At 41.7% G+C, this 18486-nt stretch overlaps 2 protein-coding genes across 3 annotated transcripts in view; one reads left to right on the top strand and one right to left on the bottom strand.

The window, feature by feature from the left end:
• Positions 1-794: 794 nt before the first annotated feature.
• racgap1 (Rac GTPase activating protein 1) lies at positions 795-7910 on the bottom strand. 2 transcript variants are annotated; one of them, XM_024384211.2, is made up of 18 exons: positions 7730-7910; positions 7122-7142; positions 6855-6942; positions 6546-6748; positions 6281-6426; positions 6091-6160; positions 5864-5917; positions 5692-5772; positions 4956-5073; positions 4630-4760; positions 4284-4448; positions 4028-4126; positions 3646-3844; positions 3240-3345; positions 2970-3102; positions 2654-2780; positions 2336-2447; positions 795-2079 (listed from the first exon to the last, which is right to left on the bottom strand). In XM_024384211.2, the coding sequence occupies exons 3-18, from the start codon at positions 6937-6939 to the stop codon at positions 1995-1997; spliced, it is 1914 nt and encodes a 637-aa protein (XP_024239979.1). In that variant the 5' UTR covers positions 6940-6942; positions 7122-7142; positions 7730-7910; the 3' UTR covers positions 795-1994. The 2 variants fall into 2 exon arrangements, with proteins under 2 accessions (XP_024239979.1, XP_024239978.1); XM_024384210.2 differs by lacking the exon at positions 7122-7142.
• Positions 7911-8230: 320 nt separating this feature from the next.
• Positions 8231-18486, top strand: part of LOC112221839 (inactive dipeptidyl peptidase 10) — a 35516-nt gene continuing 25260 nt past the window's right edge. The window contains exons 1-4 of the mRNA XM_024384215.2: positions 8231-8528; positions 16475-16589; positions 17238-17333; positions 17943-18037. Coding sequence (XP_024239983.1) covers positions 8421-8528; positions 16475-16589; positions 17238-17333; positions 17943-18037 — 414 coding nt within the window. The 5' untranslated portion in view covers positions 8231-8420. The remainder of the gene's footprint in view (positions 8529-16474; positions 16590-17237; positions 17334-17942; positions 18038-18486) is intronic.

An 18486-nucleotide genomic window follows, 5' to 3' on the forward strand; every position in this document is an offset into this window, starting at 1 on the left:
TGCGGTCTGGTTTGCTCAATTAGGAATGTGAAATGATTTATACTTATTTTTAAAAAGTATTTTACTGGGTGACTTGAGTCACCTCAATAGAAAATATTGACAATTGGGTACTTTTTCCACCACTGCAACAGTCAGTTGATGTAGTAAACCTGCTTGTATCAGTGCTACTCAGTCTAGTCTGCTTTGGAAGATAAGCAAGGACTGTTATTCCTTGCACTTCTGAGCAAAAATAAACTGTTTAGAGGAAGTGAGAACACAACTTGAGTAATGACCTGACTACAACAATATTCTGAATTATCTACATTCTTCTACATGTAACTGACAAAATTAAGGAAACACCAAGTGTCTTAATAGGGTGTTAGGCAAGAACAGCTTCAATGCACCCTGGTATAGATTTTATCACTGTCTGAAACTTGGAGGCAACACTATTCTTCCACAAATTCCATAATTTGGTGATTCATTGATGGTGGTGGAAAGTGCAGTCTCAGGCTCTGCTCCAGAATCTCCCATAAGTGTTCAATTGGGTAGAGGTCTGGTGGTTGATATGGCATACATTGTTTTCATGCTCATCAAACCATTCAGTGACTATTCGTGCCCTGTGGATGGTGGCATCGTCATCCTATAGGGGCATAGCCATGGTAGCCAAAATAACAGCCTGATCAGCATTTTCATACATGGGATGTTAATTGCTTCTTTAACTCAGGAACCGCACCTGCTTTCAATACTTTGTAGCCCTCAAGCATTTCCTGTATTTTTTTAAGTTAGTGCAGCAACAATGAAAGGTAACGAGAGACCAGTTTAAATGTACTGTATACTGTTTTTACAAATCACAGATCATACAGCATGTACTTGAACAAAACAAATTGACCAGAAAAAGCTTTGATCAAAGGAAATGTTACATTCTTGTTGAAATGCCCCCATTTCTACACACAGATTCTCAGTTACGCAATGCAGCGTTCTAGGCCACTAGGGGCACAGAACATTATAGCCAGAACCAACCTTCCATTGTGCAAACAAAGATGGTCATGAGTGTGTAGTATAAGCTATATTATAGAACGCTCCGAAAAGTGAAACGGTGAAATGTTAAACCTAAGTTAAGTTGTATCAGAACCGGCCGTGATTAGGAGTCCAATAGGCCGGCGCACAATTGGCCCAGCGTCGTCCGGGTTTGGCCGTCATTGTAAATAAGAATTTGTTCTTAACTGACTTACCTAGTTAAAAGGTAACACTTAAAAATTTAAAAAATTAAGTTAAGAAGTAAAACGTATAATCAAGTTGTATGAATAAATGGCAAAATGTACTTGGACTCACCAAGCATACAGCTACTTGGTTACCTCTGTTAGATAATTATAGCTAAAGAACACTGCATCATATTAGTATTGCCATACTGTGGCTAGTCTTGAGTATGTAAAAGACAAATGGAGTTAAACATGTACGATCAAACTGCTAAAGCATGTAGACCTTTCAAAAGTGATTATACAAATACAGGGGGGGAAAAAACAGAAATATAATGCCACCCGCAGTGCCAACTCCATTCAAGCCCGTCATAAAAAGCTCTATGCAAAGTTGTTTTCTAACTGGTGATCCGCAAATTGCATGTTAGATATTCATATAAGAACAGCCCTTTTTCCAACAGCCTAAATTCAGACACGCACATTCGCAACCAATGTTCAAATGTTTCTTTGTAAATAAATCACAGGATACTGAAGAAAAACCTTAAATTGTATCTACAAACCTAGTACATGTCATTGCCAGAGGTGATGTGAAATCAACAGAAAGCATCTTGATTCAGAGCCAACTTTTAAAAAAACTGAGCTCCAAAGAGACCCTCCCTTTTGATTGGAAAAATATATATTTTTTTGCACACGTAAAAAAGACAAATCCTACCATTTAAAAATATAAAACATCTGTGGAACCATTACTGTCTCAATCGTGTAAAATAAAACCTATCTACTGCTAGGTATTGAACAGAGCTGCTCTGCAGCGGCTTTGGATTACTTGAGGAGCGGAGATGCAAAAAAGTTTCCTTGGCGACTGGTGATTCCCACTCCCACGACAGACTTGCTCTTACTCCCAAACCTGAAAGTTACACAAAAAAAAAGTAGTATTAGCATTAGTCAAATGAAGCCAACGTTAAAAGGGAACCAATTATGAACTTGGTGAAAGAACTTATTCAGAGGTCATCTACATTAACTTAAGGCTGTCTGTTTTGTTGAAAAATGGCATTTGCATTGAGACTAGTGAAAACCCAAGTCCTTCAGCCAGGAACTACATACACATTGCAGTGTATAAGTAAAATTAATAAGTAAAATGCATGACAGGACAGAGCGCTTACTTGGGTGTAGTCTTGCTCAGGGTGGACCTCATGCGTTGACCCAGAGAGCTGGAGGACGGGGTTTTGTTCATTTGGTGGTGCTCTGGGGTGGTGAGAGGACCCAGCATGCTCACTGGAACAATATCAATACACACAGTCAACATGAGTCACATTACCCCAGTTGGTAACCAACTGATTTGCATTTATTTTTAAATATAACATATTTTCATAAATTGTCAATATAATAACACATGAACCTAAATGGAGGACCTGGCCAGAGGCAGGCACTCGCGTGGGATTTGGTACGGGGTTGCTGAGATAATGCTTGACTAGGCTCACCTTTGTGGTCAGGGGTATAACAGTTATTGTTCTCGATAATCATGTGATCAGGGTGCGGCTGGTCATGGTCCACCATCATGAACTGGCTCCAGTACTCCACCGGCAGGCCCAGCAGACGCTCAATAACCTGGGTAATAATAGAAAAGCATTAGCTTCTGTTTTTTCCTGAAGAATTACAGCATATTGCCACATCCTCTTTCAAGGAGCAAAACAGATCAAACAACTTGCAAGACTTAAAATAATTAGACGTTAAAATGTAACCATGGTATTTTTACTGCAAGTTAATTAAACCAAGACTGTTGCTGTAATGAGTTACCTTGGGCTGGCGTTTGGTGTCCTGCAGGATTGTCACAGGCTCTGGGTCAGGCACTGCATGGCCAACAATAGTTGGCCCAAACACCCGAGCCAGGTTGGTGATGTCCATCTTAGTGTCCAGGCTTTGTGCAACCCTGAAAGAGAATGAATGTTGGGCAATAGGAGCCCATTTATCAAGGGGGAAAACAAGCAACAAAGCTCAAAGGGTCAATGATAGGGAGCAACAATTACATTTAAAATGAGTAAGGAGAGCTGCACAGCAGATGCTAACCTCTGAAGATGAATGGCCAAGAAGGCCAGGGTGTCCCTGTTAGCCTGTGGCAGGTCACTGATTGTCTGGTACATCAGGGCAATGCTGTTATCCTCATCCGCCAGCTCTGAGGACAAAGTGAAACGTCAGTAGAGAGCACAGAAGTTGAGTTGTAGACATGGATTATTATTGGTTTTAGTCCAGATGAAGAAGTTAACATTGCAGGGACTTAGTAACTACATTTATTGGTGACCAAGAACATCACAAAGGAACACTTAACTGTATTACTAACCAAAACATTTAGTGTGCCCAAGGACAAAATGGCTATGCAAAGCAACTAAAAGACACCTTTATCCAGTCTACCACTGGCCAAACCAACCACAGAGTGATAAAGTTATTGTTTTATCGCTTAAGGGCCAACACCAACCTGCAGCCTCCATGAAGGTGTGGTTGAGGCGGAAGGTGAGGAGGGGCTCTTTGAGGTTCCTGAGGAAGTCCTTGAGGAGCCCAGTGACGCAGTGGATATCATCCACCTTGCTGAGCAGCGGGACAGTCTTCCCACGCAGGAACTTCTCCTTCAGTTCCTTGACCGTGCGGTCTGAACCGGACAGCCGATAGAGGCCGGTCTGGGAGAGAAAAGAGCATGGTGAAACTGGGCTCAATCATAGATAGCTTCAAACTATTTACTGTGTTTCACACTATATTACTACTGTATAAACCAAGCTTAAAAAAACAAAAACAATTATACAGCTCGGTGTGAGGCTCTATTTTTAAAATATTTTTTAAACAGACTGGAGATGACAACTCACCTCATGTAGGCCCCTCTGCTCAATCTCATTGACGCAGTGCACCACCAAAGAGGGAATCATGGGAGATTGGACATGGGAGACGTAGTCTGTAAGCGTACCCTGGGATCGGTAATACATTTAAGAGGGAATGGTTATCCCATTAGACTACACTGAAATCACGAGATATTTGAAGACAGACAAGTTGCATGTATCAGAATGAACGTATTGTTTGAGTATATGAATACAAGCTGAGAATTCACAAGAAACAATCCTGTACCTGTCCGATTTTGACAGGAGTGCCACTCAGGCTGGGGATACATGGCAGGGGACAGCGTTCACGACACTCTGGGTGGGTGACCACTCTGCAGTCACGACACTTCAAGGAGATCTTTCCGAACTTGATCCTCTTGCCACAAGGTACACATGACTCTGGCTTGATAACCTGTGCGTGAGGTAAAACAAAGCGTGGTACAAGTTTGCACAAACCATAACTTGTCATTTTAACCTGAAAATAAGAACCAAAGCAACACATTTTTATTACAAAAGCTAATTCAATAAAATAGCCTTTCTAAATTCACCCATGTGATAACGCTCTCTGACTGAAAACAAAATGACATTCCTACCGTTTTGGAGACAAACTCGTGCAAACGGACACCCCCGTTGCCCTGGGGCGTGCTTGGTTCCTGAGGCCTGCTGGGCTGTTTGAACATGACATCCTCAGACTTTACTGACTCAGAGTCCCACTCCTGTGTAGCTGAACAAGTAGGAGCGAGAGAGGTCAAATACTGCTCTGACAAAGCAGTTATGAACATGTCACATTGTCAAGGATAAACTAATACAGTCCCGCTGCGTGCTGCTTCCCAAATAAATATATCATGCGTCGACATAAAAATACCATCTTCCATTTTAAAGTTGACCAAATAAACAGTAAATGATTAAGAGCTGTCACCAGTCTTTCTCCTGCTCCGAGTCCAGTAGGGAACTGACTCAATAGTAGAGACGGCTTCGATGGGACCTCCGTTAGCAGGCACGGTCACTGTAGTCTTGGCCACAAGAGACTCATTTCCCTACAGCCATTAAACAGATCAGTCAAATCACTTTAAAACTCAACCGTATAATGAGTAACCGCTCTCAGTTACCTACATTTGATTCATTTAGCAGATGCTCGTATCCAGACTTGCAGTTAGCACATTCATCTTAAAAGAGAAATTTCATCATAGCACCACCCCAACAGCAACATGTGTGAAAATGGTGCATTCTTATGTTTGGTAGTAAAAAAAAGAAAGACAGGAAGATAAGCGTTTCTAATGAAATCTGTGTACATCATGTGATTTTAACCAATGAGTAAGCATTTCCTACTAATTGGTTGAAGTGCATTGGAAACACTTGTCTTTTTAACTACAAAACGCACCATTTTCATATGTTGATGTTCAAGTAGTGCTAGAGATTATTAATATGAAGTTGAAAATGAAATTTCACAATAAGATAGCTAAGTGAAACAAGCACAACAGTCGTAGTAAGTAATTTCTTAAATAAAAATAGTTATCAGCAAAGTCAATGCTAGTAAAAAAATATATATTTGCATTAAAAAATAAAGTGTGTGACATCTGTCTTTTTAAGATACCCTTTAAAGGGTTTCAGATGTTTTTGGACAATGGGCATATTTACAGAAATGAAACCTTTACCTTTTCAGAAGTTCTGCCTGTTGATCGAGACCTTTTGGAAGCACATGGGGGACCATCAATGAAATTTCTTGAGGCAGAACGCTGTAATGAAGATGTCAAACATGTTAATAACAAATACACCACCGCACCCTTCATTTACACATTCAATAAATAATTCCAATGAACTGCTTACCCTCTTTTCACGTTTCTTCAATCGCACAGTTCTCACGATGGATGAGTCCCAGTCCTGGAATGGTTTATCAAACAAACAGACCAGGTTCATTATTGCAAAATATGCCAACTTATCATCTCAATTATATTATGAATTGCTTTAGCCATTCTCCAAGCTAAAGGTTTGGATGAGTAATATACTTGATTCAGAGGCGTAAGCATTTAGACAAGACAAATATATAAACTTACCAGAGAGTCATCCGTTTTATCATAGCTGATGTCTGATGAAATGGAGGCAGACTCATCTATGGTCTTCAATCTATGGAAAACAACCAAATTAAATAGTGTAACTTTTCAGATGTTGATATGTTAATAGAAAATGCATTGGTAAGCTTTCCAACTCATGAACAGGAGCAAGGCACGAGAAGTGGGTCCTTACCTTCGGCTGGTGTTAAGGTTGGCTGGTGCCGCCTGAGAACGAGCGTTAAGGAAGGCCAGAGCAGAACGCTGCTCTTCATTCAGCTGGATGCTATTGCTGGAGCCCTCGGTGATCAGAAGCTCACGAATCAGCTGGATCTGGCGGTCCTGTAACACAGGGAGAGCGGAGGTGAGAGGAGTCGTATGAAGCCATTTGACAGTTTATTGGGAGAAGAGTGTAGAAGAGTGTGAGAATATGAAGATAGACTTTGTCTGTGCATACACACCAACTTATCACAGTCAGCTTCTGCCTTCTGGCGGCGGCGGATCTCCACGTCGACTTGATTTCGAGCATGCTTGAGTTTGACTTCCAGGGCTCCCCTCTCAGTTTCTGCCTTGGAAAGCACTTCCTTGCAGGACCCCAGGTCCCGTTCAAGCCTGAGCCATCTACGACGGCAGTCCTCAAAGTTGAGGGCCATCTGGATGAACTCTGATAAGGGAAGTTGTACAATAATGTGTGTTAGCTTTAAATACATCTTATCCATTGTCTATATTATTAATCTCCTTGTCAAATCAAATTAAACAGAATTACTTACGGGGCTCAATGCTCTCATTGAGTATGTCTACATGAGACCTCAGATTGCCAAACAAGCTGTGTAGGTTCATCACAGCAGTGTCCATCTTCTAGGAAAAATAAAAGGCACATAGAAACCAATACTGATCATGAACTTCTATGAGGCTCAAATATAAAATGTCAATATTGAATAACATCATCCCCAAGCTAATTGTTTCAGCACAATTGTCTGCTGGTGAACCCTAATCAGAGCTTGTAACGTTAGTCCTATAAACCGAAAAGGATTTACCTCTGGTTCGGTCAGCCATTTCTATGAGGAAAGAATCTTGTTTTAATTAACTAGAATACGGTTTTGGCTAAACTCCGAATACAAGGTCCGAGGTTAACACAGCCTTAGAAGATTTTACGTTGCGTTTTATGAGATTACATCAGTCAGTTAAAATTACCGTTATGAATTATTGAGCCTGTGCTTTTTTTTGTTGATTATATAAAATAATCACATTTCACAAAAAGGGGAGGTTAGAAGATTATCTCATAGAACAAAAACGTGTAAGATCTCCTAAGCCTGTGTTAGCCACATACCTTATTTTCGGCATTTATTCAAAACGCACACATTTTTGTCCAACGAACCATGACGGCGTTAGTGCCTAAAAAGACGCCATTACTATTCCTCTATTCATCATAGTAACCGAACTAACGTTGAAGATTTGAGTAAACATGTTGATTGTCATTTTTAAAAAAGTTTACTCGCACATACAAAACATTTAGCTAATTTAGCAAGCAACAGTAGATTTAGCTAGGCTAGCCAACATTGTTAGTGATGTAACTATGATTCAAAAAACTACAGCTAGCTAGCATGCTAACGTTAATAGAATAACTAACGTTACAATTACATACCGCTTGCTGAGTCCACCACTCTGAGTAATGAAATAAGGCAGACAAAACAGCCAAATGTTTTGACCTCTCTTTTGGCACTGGATAAGCAAGTGTGTTATTCTTTTGTTCGGATCATCTCAAGCTCAGCTCCTGGAAGTGTGTATTCAAATAAAATAGGCACGTTTAATTTCAAATGTACCCACTAGCCAATGAATATCAACTGACGTTCTTCACGTAGCTGTACGTCAACGCGTATAGGGGCCAGCAGCCCCATAAAACGGTTACCTCTTAGCTCTGATCCTGGATCAGACAGTCCTGCAAGCAACAGTAGCCTAAATAAAATGTGGCAAATATGAATGAAAATTTGGGAAAATCCACAATAATCAATATTACGTTTTAATGATGATGATTATTATGATAATTATTGGCATGTTATACTTACCCACTGGGCAAGTGGGTATGACCATGAAATGTTGCTGAGACAGAGGTTTTGACCGTGTCTTGATTAATTTCTGAGCTAATCAGTGGTATGGGTGGAAAATCAGTGAGTAATTTTCAAATGACCATATACAGGACAACACACACACACACACACACACACAAAACTCTTCCTCCCTCAGAGAGAGAGAGATAGAGAGAGAGAGAGAGAGAGAGAGAGAGAGATCGAGAGAGAGAGATCAATGTTTTCACTTGGACAACGTGCGAACAACGCATGCATGCAGACCAAACGCTAAAGGAGCACGATTTAATTCTAGGAAGACGCTTGTTGAAGACAGCAAAGATGATTGCCACTACTCAACAGAACATGACCACGGACCTGGTAAATGGCTTACTGAATAGTTTCATTATTTTTAAGTTGCTTCCACGATTTATGTTTGTTGTCAAATATCATTGAGCTGTATCTGTGTAAATATCATTGATGCAGCTCTCTGATAAGCATGCATAAACGTTGAAGTTGCGCGTGTGCGTGATTGTGCGCGTATGTGTTTTTAGCTACTGTTGTAAATGCGCCTGTTAGTATTTCTCTGTTGTGACCAGTCCGCGTCTTTCATTTAAATCAACATGAGTTGATTATCGATAAGTATCTGTTTTTGCGTTTTAATCTTTCATTCATACTTTAAATATGTAATTCATACTGCCATTTCCTGAACAAGCTTCTGTGCTCTGACTGCTCTGACTGCAGTGGTCGTGCATTGTAGCCCAAAACATATCAGCATTCGTCTCTTCTATCGCAAACTGATTTAATGTGGTGACTTTTTTGTTAAGCTGACACAGTTAAATTATGTAGATTTGAATACACCTCATACATTCCCGTTGCGGTTATCGCGATTGATATATTTATGTTTGTTTTGTGAATAGATCTAACATGCCTGTTCAGTTGTAGCGTAATCTGAAGTGAAATCATGACCGAATTACCAATGCCAAAGGGGAGGATCTTACGTTATTATATATTTATACTGCATGCTGATAAAGAGAGCTCTGCAATCACAGAGTGTGAATGAGTAGGGGATGGATGGACAATCAATTTTATTCTGTAGCCTAATTGTATAACGTGTATAAGCAATCTACCCACTCAATTAAATTGATGTAAAATCTGAATATCAAAGTAGCCTATTATTTATCGCCAGACCCTATGTTTTTCTGCATTTTACATTTCATACTTTTTTTGCCACTGATTTTAATGTCATATTTCTTTGCCCTTTTGTAATGAATTGTCCACTACATACCCATTCAGCAGTTCTGTGAGCCTATCCAAACAGAGAAGTAAGAAGTTGCAACAGTTTTTGCATGCTATGAAGCCCTACTTGCAGGCTGTCAATAGGTCGCAGAATTGCTGACACCAAGAAATGTCAGTCACAACATGTGACGGTAGTCGGTTGCATCTTTGTGGACAGTTGCTGATCGCTTCAAACATTTTTTTTAATTAATTCTCTGAGAATTACAATGCCCCTGGAGATTAGTTAGTCTGTTTCTGTATGCTTTTCATCTCGAGTACAGCAATACTTTATAGCCTTGACAAATTGTCTAACTAATAATATACATCACCCATCACCTTCTCAGTGACAGCAGCAATTGAACCATGGCAGCATTTCAGTTCAGAGCTGCACTAATGCATATGGCTGACCAATCATGTGTCAGACTGTGAACAAAAATGTTTTTAATCAGTGCTGTATTAGGTTGTATTGGTATGTTTCATAGTGTGTGACATGTAAATAAGTGAATATACATTATATGTATTTTCTGTCTGAAGTAGCCAGTTTGGATTTTTTTTTACATATCCCCTCAATTTAGAATAAATCCCTTCAATTTTGTAGCTTAAACAAGGAAGCCACAAACACTAGTCAGCGTATCCATATCCCTTATCGTTTCCCAGGCTAATGTCTCTCTGTGCTATGGCCCAGTCCCAATCAATGCCTTTTATTTTACACAGCAAAGCAATTCATGTAGCTCCTGCACCTCAGTGCTTGCTTCTGTCTTCACAGATTTCACACTTCTGTAGACAGATAGGGAGCTCTTATCTGTGATGGGTTTGGGGAAACAGAACATTCAGGCTGTATTTATCAGTCGTGTGTGCCTGCATCAGGATCTGAAAGGACACGCACATCTCTCTCATATCTCATCTCTCCTCTCGCCCATGCTTTACAGTGACATCACACCCCATTCTCCCCAAGGCAGACACGACAATGAGGAGGAGTAGTCGGGGGGGCAGCAGTCATACAGTACCCACCCAGAGCCCTTTTGTACAGTCATTTTATAATGCTTGGTGGGATGCATGAAAGGGAAAGGAGAATGCCTCGCAGCAGAGGAGGCTAAAGCAGTGTGTCTGTTCCATGTGAATGAGGCAAGTGCTGCATTATGTGGTATTATCCCAACGGGCAAATTTGTCAGCCTCCTCAACCCCACATCCATAGCCCACCACCTACAACCCTTTAGGATGTGAGGCAAGCAAGAAAGTAAATATTGATTGCCCCCAGAAAGCAGCATATGATAGCAAAATGTGTAGAATTGCAAGAAATACGCTTTAAAACGGCATAATTTTCTCTCAGCCTCGTGAAAGTTGTGTAGAGCAGCAGGAAATTAGCTTTAAGACAGCAACATTTTGTCTAAGCCTCATGGCAAAATGTGAACAATAGCATGAGATGAGCTATAAAACAGTGATTTTTTTCTCTATGACCCACCAAAATATGATGGGAAAAAGATCTGTCCCCACCCTCTGCTCACTGTACTGTATTGTACTGTACTTTACTGTGCTCTACTCACTATACTGTAATGTACTGTATTCTACTGTGTTCTACTGTACTCTACTCACTGTACTGTACTGGACTGCCCTGTACTGTGCTATTCAAACTATGCTAGGTTCAGATTTGGTCCAGTTCGGTCCATTTATGGACATTAACATCAAGGCCAGGGTGGAATGACCAAATTTCAACTCTCCCAGTAAGAGCTGGGAAAGTTGATATTAACTGGAGAGGGAGAGGGAGGGGTTTTCCAGACTGTTTTAACACTCTTGGTTTGACCACCAGATAACAGAAAGACAAAGAAAACAATTCTGAGCTGAACTTAACAGAATGCCAGTGGAAGGGAGGACAGTAGCAGGTGACCCAACTGTGGTTTGTGACTATTATGATTTCCCATTGTAGCCAATTCAGTTGCAGTAATTTCGTTAATGATATTTTGGTAATTCCATTACCAATTTGGTAATGGAATTAGGAGTTTAAATAATTTACTAATTCATAAAGAAAATGTATATCAGTAAAATCCCTATAACTAATTGATAGGTCTACCTTTACTTGTTACTTCTGTGAACTTTCACTATCCTCCCTCCTCATGAGGGAGAGACATTTGAAAACATCATAAAGAGGTGTGTGTTTTTGGTAACAGAATTACAAAGCACAAGGAAATATTTCTTCAATTTACAGAAGGTCAACAATTTCTCAGAAACTAAATATAAACGTCTTTACGTCAATATCATTTTGTTTTGATGTATTTCTTATACCTTTTAAGACTTTTCTCGGTAGATGTTTTCTAAGACCCCTTTTCCACCTGTTTATCCAGATACCAAAGCCTTTACCTATGACAATTTTTTGGGGGGATGGAAAATGGTTGAAAAAGGGAATCTATGCCTTAATCTCCCCAAAATATACAGTCTTAGCTTTCATTTGACGCAAAATTTGATACAGTCCTATGAACTTTTACATGGAAATGACCATATGTAGATGAGAGTCAGCGGCAGCGTAGCCTAGGGGTTAAGAGCGTTGGATTAGTAACCGAAAGGTTGTAAGATCGAATCCCCGAGCTGTCGTTCTGCCCCTGAACAAGGCAGTTAACCCACTTTTCCAAGGCCGTCATTGACTGATTTGCCATTAACTGACTTGCCTAGTTAAATAAAGGTAAAAAAAAAAAACATGTCAATAGTAGCTTCACAAGTTGTGTGATTCTGCTTCAGATGATTTATTATGGTATGTTCACCACCTGTTCCAATGAAAGACCGACAAGGAGTTAAGGAGATCCCCCCCAGAGTCTAATTCATGAATTTTTAACAGCCATATGGAATCTCCCACCAACTAGCTCTGGTGCATTGGGAGCAAATTTAGTAAGTCATTGTATTTTGTGTGGTTTCTTTTATTGAGTCTGTAGCCAATCAATACAATGAATTTATTACAATGTACATACAGCATGTGTTTCATTTAAAGAAGAGGCTGTTACCTGTAATCGTTAGTTGTGTTTCTCAGTGAAGGGGTTGGGGTATATGTCCCGTGATTCCACAAGTTGTTATATTTTGCGGGGAGGGACGCTCTGCAGTGGTCCGTCCATCTAAAAGTCCCTTTTACGGGTTGCTTTCTTTCTATTAATTGTTTCCCACTGGACCTTGTTCAGCTGCACACGGTATCAATCATCTCATTTTGTTGAGGGTAATTCCCTTGATCTGTTCTGTCTGTTTGCCATGTTGGGAGTGGAGCTTTGTTACCTCTCACTGATGCAATGAACTTAGTCAGCACTGGAAATGTTTGTGGAGGACTCTCGCAAGGTGCTCTCCCCAAGAGATCCATGGTCGGTTGCCCTTACAAATCTATATTTTGCATAGCAGTAGATTCCCCGTGTGTCGGTTTGACTGACAGCTTCATCAAAGCTTTATCTGGAGGCTCCTCTCGACTCTCTTTCGGATGGATGGCTCACTGAGGAGTGTGTTAAACAGGATTCATTTATTTTCATTTCATGAGGATCTTTTCTGGGTCAGCAGAAAGTGTGCCTGCTGTTGATATTAACATCAAGCCTGAGCAGGTTGCTCACTGACAGGACCTAATCCCTCATCTGTCCACCTCTTCTGGCAGCCAGTGCTGTGTTGGATCATCAATTCCTCAGATTTAGCATCACCATCACTGAAATCCACCCAGACTGTGTTGGCTGTGTGTATCCACACTTGGGATTCTCTTCCTGTCTCCTCTATCTGTGTCTCTTTTGCAACAACTTTGACAAAACTCCATCTTCCCCCAGCCAGCATGCACAGGGTTCTCCCTCTCTATCTTCTTACAACGGTGCATGCAGCCTTAATTGGAAGTGTAGTCTAATGCACCACGCCTCCCGTCGCGGTGCATCCCATTAGGGCGGATGTTTTAGCAGAGTGTTGTATGCAGACATTAGGGAAGGACTTTGAAATCAAAACACTGTCTATAGTAGATTCTCTGCTAGAGACATGTGTTTGTGTGTGTGTGTGTGCGTGCGTGTGCGTATGTGTGTGTGTGTGTGCGTTTCTGCTTTAGATTAGATTAGATTCGTTTTTTAGTCGCATGCACAGGGTCACAGATGTAATCGCAAGGTACAGTGAAATTCTTATGCTCCAAGCTCCAAAAGTGCAGGTAAAAAAAACAGAAGGGAATGAGATAGTAATAGTAATAATAATATATACACATTTACAACTGTAGCAAAGATAAATGTCCATTTGGGAGGTGGGGACAGGGTAAATGTAGAATACCCATGGGGGGAGCAGCAATGGGGGGAGGGGGAGGTAGTCCAGGGGGCAAGAGAGGGGACAGAGGGAGCAGTTAGCTGACTTGTGGCTATTCAGCAGCCTGATGGTCTGGGGGTGGAAGCTATTGGCCAGTCTGACAGTATTTGCCATGATACTCTTATACTTCCCAGAAGAAGCAAGTCAAGCACAGTCGATGAGGTTGGGAGGACTTTGCCTGCACATCAGTTTATTATGATTAACCTTTATTTAACTAGGCAAGTCAGTTAAGAACAAATTCTTATTTACAATGGCGGCCTACACCGGCCAAACCCGGACAACGCTGGGCCAAATGTGTGCCGCCCTATCGGACTCCCAATCACAGCCGGTTGTGTTACAGCCTGGATTGGTTTGGTATCTCTCTGGACCGTGGTGGGGGTTGTCCCTACTGGCCCAGCAAGTAGTGGTTTTAATATGGATGTGTTATGAAACCGGAGCCAGGATGATCTAATAAAGATAAGACATTGGCTGTGTGTCCATGTATGCTGACGATTCAACCCTATACGTGTCAGCAACCACAGCTACTGTAGTGAAGTCAGTCCAACCCTAAACAAAGAGCTGCAGTCGGTTTTAGACTCGGTGGCAAGTAATAAACAGTAATAAACTGGTCCTGAACATCTGTCAAACTAAGAGCATTGTATTTAGTACAAATCATTTCCCAATTCCCAGGCCTCATCTGAATCTGGCAATGAATGGTGTGGCTATTGAGCAAGTTGAGGAGACAAAATGACTTTGTCTTACCTTAGATTGCAAACTGCCATGGTCAAACCATGTTGACTCAATGCTTGTAAAGATGAGGAGAGGTCTGTCTGCGGTAAAGAGATGCTCTGCTTTTTTGACACCACACTCCACTAAGCAAGTCCTGCAGGCTCTAGTTTTATCTTATCTTGATTATTTTCCAGTTATATGGTCAAGCGCTGCAAAGAAATACCTAGTTAAGCTGCAGCTGGCACAGAACAGAGGGGCACATTTTGCTCTTTATAGGGCTGATATCAATACTATGCATTCCAGTCTCTCTTGGTTAAGAATTGAGAAAAGATTGACTGCATCACTTCTTGTTTTTATAAGAAACATTAATGTGTTGGAAATTCCAAATGGTTTGCATAGTCTAATTTACACACAGCCCTGACACACACACTTACCCCACCAGACATGCTACCAGGGGTCTTTTCACAGTCACCAGGTCCAGAACAAATTCATGGTAATGTACAATATTATACAGAGCCATGATTGCACGAAACTCCCTTCCATCTCATGTAGCGCAAGTGAATAGCAAACCAAATGAAGAAACAACTCACGGCACAACACCACTCCCCCATGTGACCTACTTGTTGTGTGTAAGTACTGACATGTACTGTATGTGTAACTGATAGATGCACACTACATGTTGATGTGTTTTGGTATGTGTCAGACCCCAGTAAGACTACCTGATGCCATTGGCATCGGCTAATGGGCATCCTAATAAAATCAAATCTATACTGGCAACCAGTCAAGGTATAGGAGTTGTCCCCTCGTTATCTCCCCATTTTCCCATTGTGAGACATTCCACACATGTTTCAGGTATGCAGGCAGGTTCTGAGTATGTGTGACCAAGATTGGGGATTGTACATTGCATAAGGAGAAATTAGTGTGTGTGTGAGTGCTAAAGTTGCTGTATAGTGACGGTTCAGAGACAGTTGGTGTAACACAGGGCTGGATGGAGGATCAGCAATCTGTCAACTAGCGATCCGCATGGCTGTTTCCAGGCCACATCAAGGCCTGGAGGAAGGTGATGGTGATGGGGGACAGCAGCCCGCCCGTGGCTCTGTGGCTCCAAGGACAAGGCCAGGCTACAGAGGCAGGCGGCCATAATGAAAGCCGAGCTTTATGGCTGCTCTGTGATCGAGCTCTCACACATCAGTGAGCATTGGGCTCCAGCGTCCGGTCTCAGACAGGCAGACACTCTGAGGGATCATAGAGTAGCTCGTCTGCCGTTATCTTTAATTGCTGATACCATGGCTCTCTCTTTCTAGCAGAACTCGAAGGAGCATCTGATGAAAATATACAGACATAATATTCCTATTGCAGCTGTTTCTTGTACTGTAATGCTCAATCTTATTTATGTTTCACCTTGTGTTCTTAAACGTTCTGTTAAATTCCCGTCAAGTCTGTTTGATTTATCATGTTGCACCACACACTTCTATACAGATGTTTCCAACAAATGCTTTTCTTGCAGACTGTCTCCTGGTCTTCTAGTTTTCATGGAAAGTGCGCCCCCCCTCCCTCCCTCCCTCCCCCTCCCTCCCTCCCTCCCTCCCTCCCTCCCTCCCTCCCTCCCTCCCTCCCTCCCTCCCTCCCTCCCTCCCTCCCTCCCTCCCTCCCTCCCCTCCTCCCAACCCCTACCATATGCCCCATTAAAGCTGTAACAGGTGAAATGAGGCGTCAGTATCGAGAAATTACGCCATGACAGAAAATATAGTCTGCAATTAATTTCAAGCTTTTCACTGGCAAACTTTCTCACTCTGCTTTAAGGAGAATCACTCTAAATCACACAGATTGCTGTCATAGTGAAGGGCTTCGAGCAGCTTTTATTCCCCCAGAGTCTCCCTGTAGCCTGCACAGCAGATCCGCTTGTCTGACAGAGAAACCCCGCTGTGAGACTACGGAAATGAAGCAGCACTAATGTTCTCTCCCTCAGCTGTGTGTGTGTGTGTGTGTGTCACAACGCTCATCACTGTGTATGTGCATGTGTTTCTATGTGTGTGTGTTTCTCTTGGCAGGACATGCATGCTTCTACTGGTCCACCACGGAATTGGAAGGGCATCGCGATCGCCATGGTGGTGATTGTGGGTGTCCTATCGCTGGTCATCCTCTCAGTCATCATGCTCACACCTGGTAAGAGGACACACAGAGTGAGAGAGAGAAGAGAAGGAATAGGGAGGGAAGGAAAGGTTAAAAAAAAAAAGAAAGAGAGAATCTGAATGCAGGAGGGTGAGCAGAAGGGAATAAAGGCAAGGGATGGAGTGAAGGGGGAGAGTGGAAGAATAGAGGAAGGAGGGAGAGAGAGAGGAGGTGAGAGGATGCAGTGGGAGGAGGAGTGGGAACGGACTCACAAGGCTTTCCATCAGACAAACATATCAACAATACCATTACCTATAGGGCAAAACAAGCCAACGAAGATAAACACAAAGTTCCTCTGCATTGAAAAGACACTCAGACAAAAGCAGAGACTCCAGTGCTATGCTAAGAAGAGGCTATTGTCCAGGAACAGCTGTGCATTGGACTGTGTGAAATAGAGCAAGCTTCATGTTCATTCCTGGGTGGATATGGTGTACACAAACATTCCTTTCATTCCTTCTCTCTCTCTCTCAACATTCAATTCAAAGGGCTTTATTGCCATGGGAAACATATGATTACATTGCAAAAGCAAATTAAATAGATAACAAACAAAAGTGAACAATAAACATTACACTCACAAAAGTTCCACAGGAATAGAGACACTTCAAATGTCATATTATCTCTCTCTCTCTCTCTTTCTGGAAGATGAGTCTCATCTATTACTGCAATCCCGTTTCACCATGGAGGATCTGGCGAACGAGAAGTATACCGTTCACGACCCCTGTGTGACCTGGCTGAATGGTAAGAGCTTCTAGCTCTATCTGAGCTAACCCAGATTATCCCGTTGCCCCTGTTTGATATCTGAAAGCTCAGCTGACTCATGTCAGTATCAGGAGATTTAGTGAGATATTACTGTCAAACTTAAGAACAAATAACCAACAGTTATGTGCCAGATACTTTAATAACTTTAATGTCACTTGAATCATATTTACGTATCTTGCATTACTCATCTCATTTGTATATACTGCATTCTATTCTATACTATCTATTGCGTCTTAGTCTATGCCGCTCTGAAATTGCTATTCCATATATTTATATATTTTTATCCATTCTTTTACTTAGATTTGTGTGTATTAGGTTTTTGTTGTGAAATTGTTAGATATTACATGTTAGATATTGCTGCACTGTCGGAACTAGAAGCACAATAATTTCAATACACTCGCAATAACATTTGCTAAACACGTGTATGTGACCAATAAAATTTGATTTGATAAACCTTGATACCCCCCGAAGGAGGGGAACAAGATACAACATGTGTAGGGAAGCCTATGCAAACTTCCATTCATGTTGTAATCGAGTGAACCAACTAAAAGGTTCACATTTCCCTTGGACCTGTGTTGTCCCTTCCAGAGAATGAGGTTGCTCTCAGAACCAGAGAGGGCCATATCCTGTCCTACAGCCTCCACTCCAACCTCACAGCTACCCTGCTGGACAACAGCTCCCTGGTGAGTAACGGCCCGTTACGGCCCTGGGGCCCTACAATAGAGGAGACTTATTCCACTATTGATTGGCTCATTTACAGAGACAGCCAGACAAATGGGACCGTTCAATAGACTGACAGGGCCTCCCAGATGGAGAGAGGATACAGAATGACTGTTCAAACTTTTGTAGTTTTAGAAAAAATAAAGAGCAGTAGTAACTTTCACTCTAATATAGCTATGTAGAGGAGGTCTATTTGGTTCCCTCACTGTTCAGTTGAAGCCCTCAACATATGGCTTCAAAGAGATTTTTCTTGCAAGGGCCTCATTTTGAAGAGTGCCTGGTTTGGCAAAGCGATGCTGAAAAACCTATCTGGGTCATTGCCTAGGAGCTACGCGGGGTTCTGTTGTCAAGATGGGGAGAAGTCTCCTCTCTGGCTCTCACCAGTTTATCATCTCTGTTGCTATCCTACAAA

The sequence above is a fragment of the Oncorhynchus tshawytscha genome, linkage group LG22 (assembly GCF_018296145.1).
Source record: "Oncorhynchus tshawytscha isolate Ot180627B linkage group LG22, Otsh_v2.0, whole genome shotgun sequence".
Classification (NCBI taxonomy): Eukaryota; Metazoa; Chordata; class Actinopteri; order Salmoniformes; family Salmonidae; genus Oncorhynchus; species Oncorhynchus tshawytscha.

Bases quoted from the DNA above. Each gene is read 5' to 3' on its own strand.
- racgap1 (XM_024384210.2), bottom strand. From the start codon at position 6,939: ATGGACACTGCTGTGATGAACCTACACAGCTTGTTTGGCAATCTGAGG. The intron at 4,761-4,955 runs GTGACAGCTCTT...CTACTTGTTCAG, and splicing joins TCGGAGCAGGAGAAAGACTG to CTACACAGGAGTGGGACTCT. The intron at 4,127-4,283 runs GTACAGGATTGT...TACCGATCCCAG, and splicing joins CTCCTGTCAAAATCGGACAG to GGTACGCTTACAGACTACGT.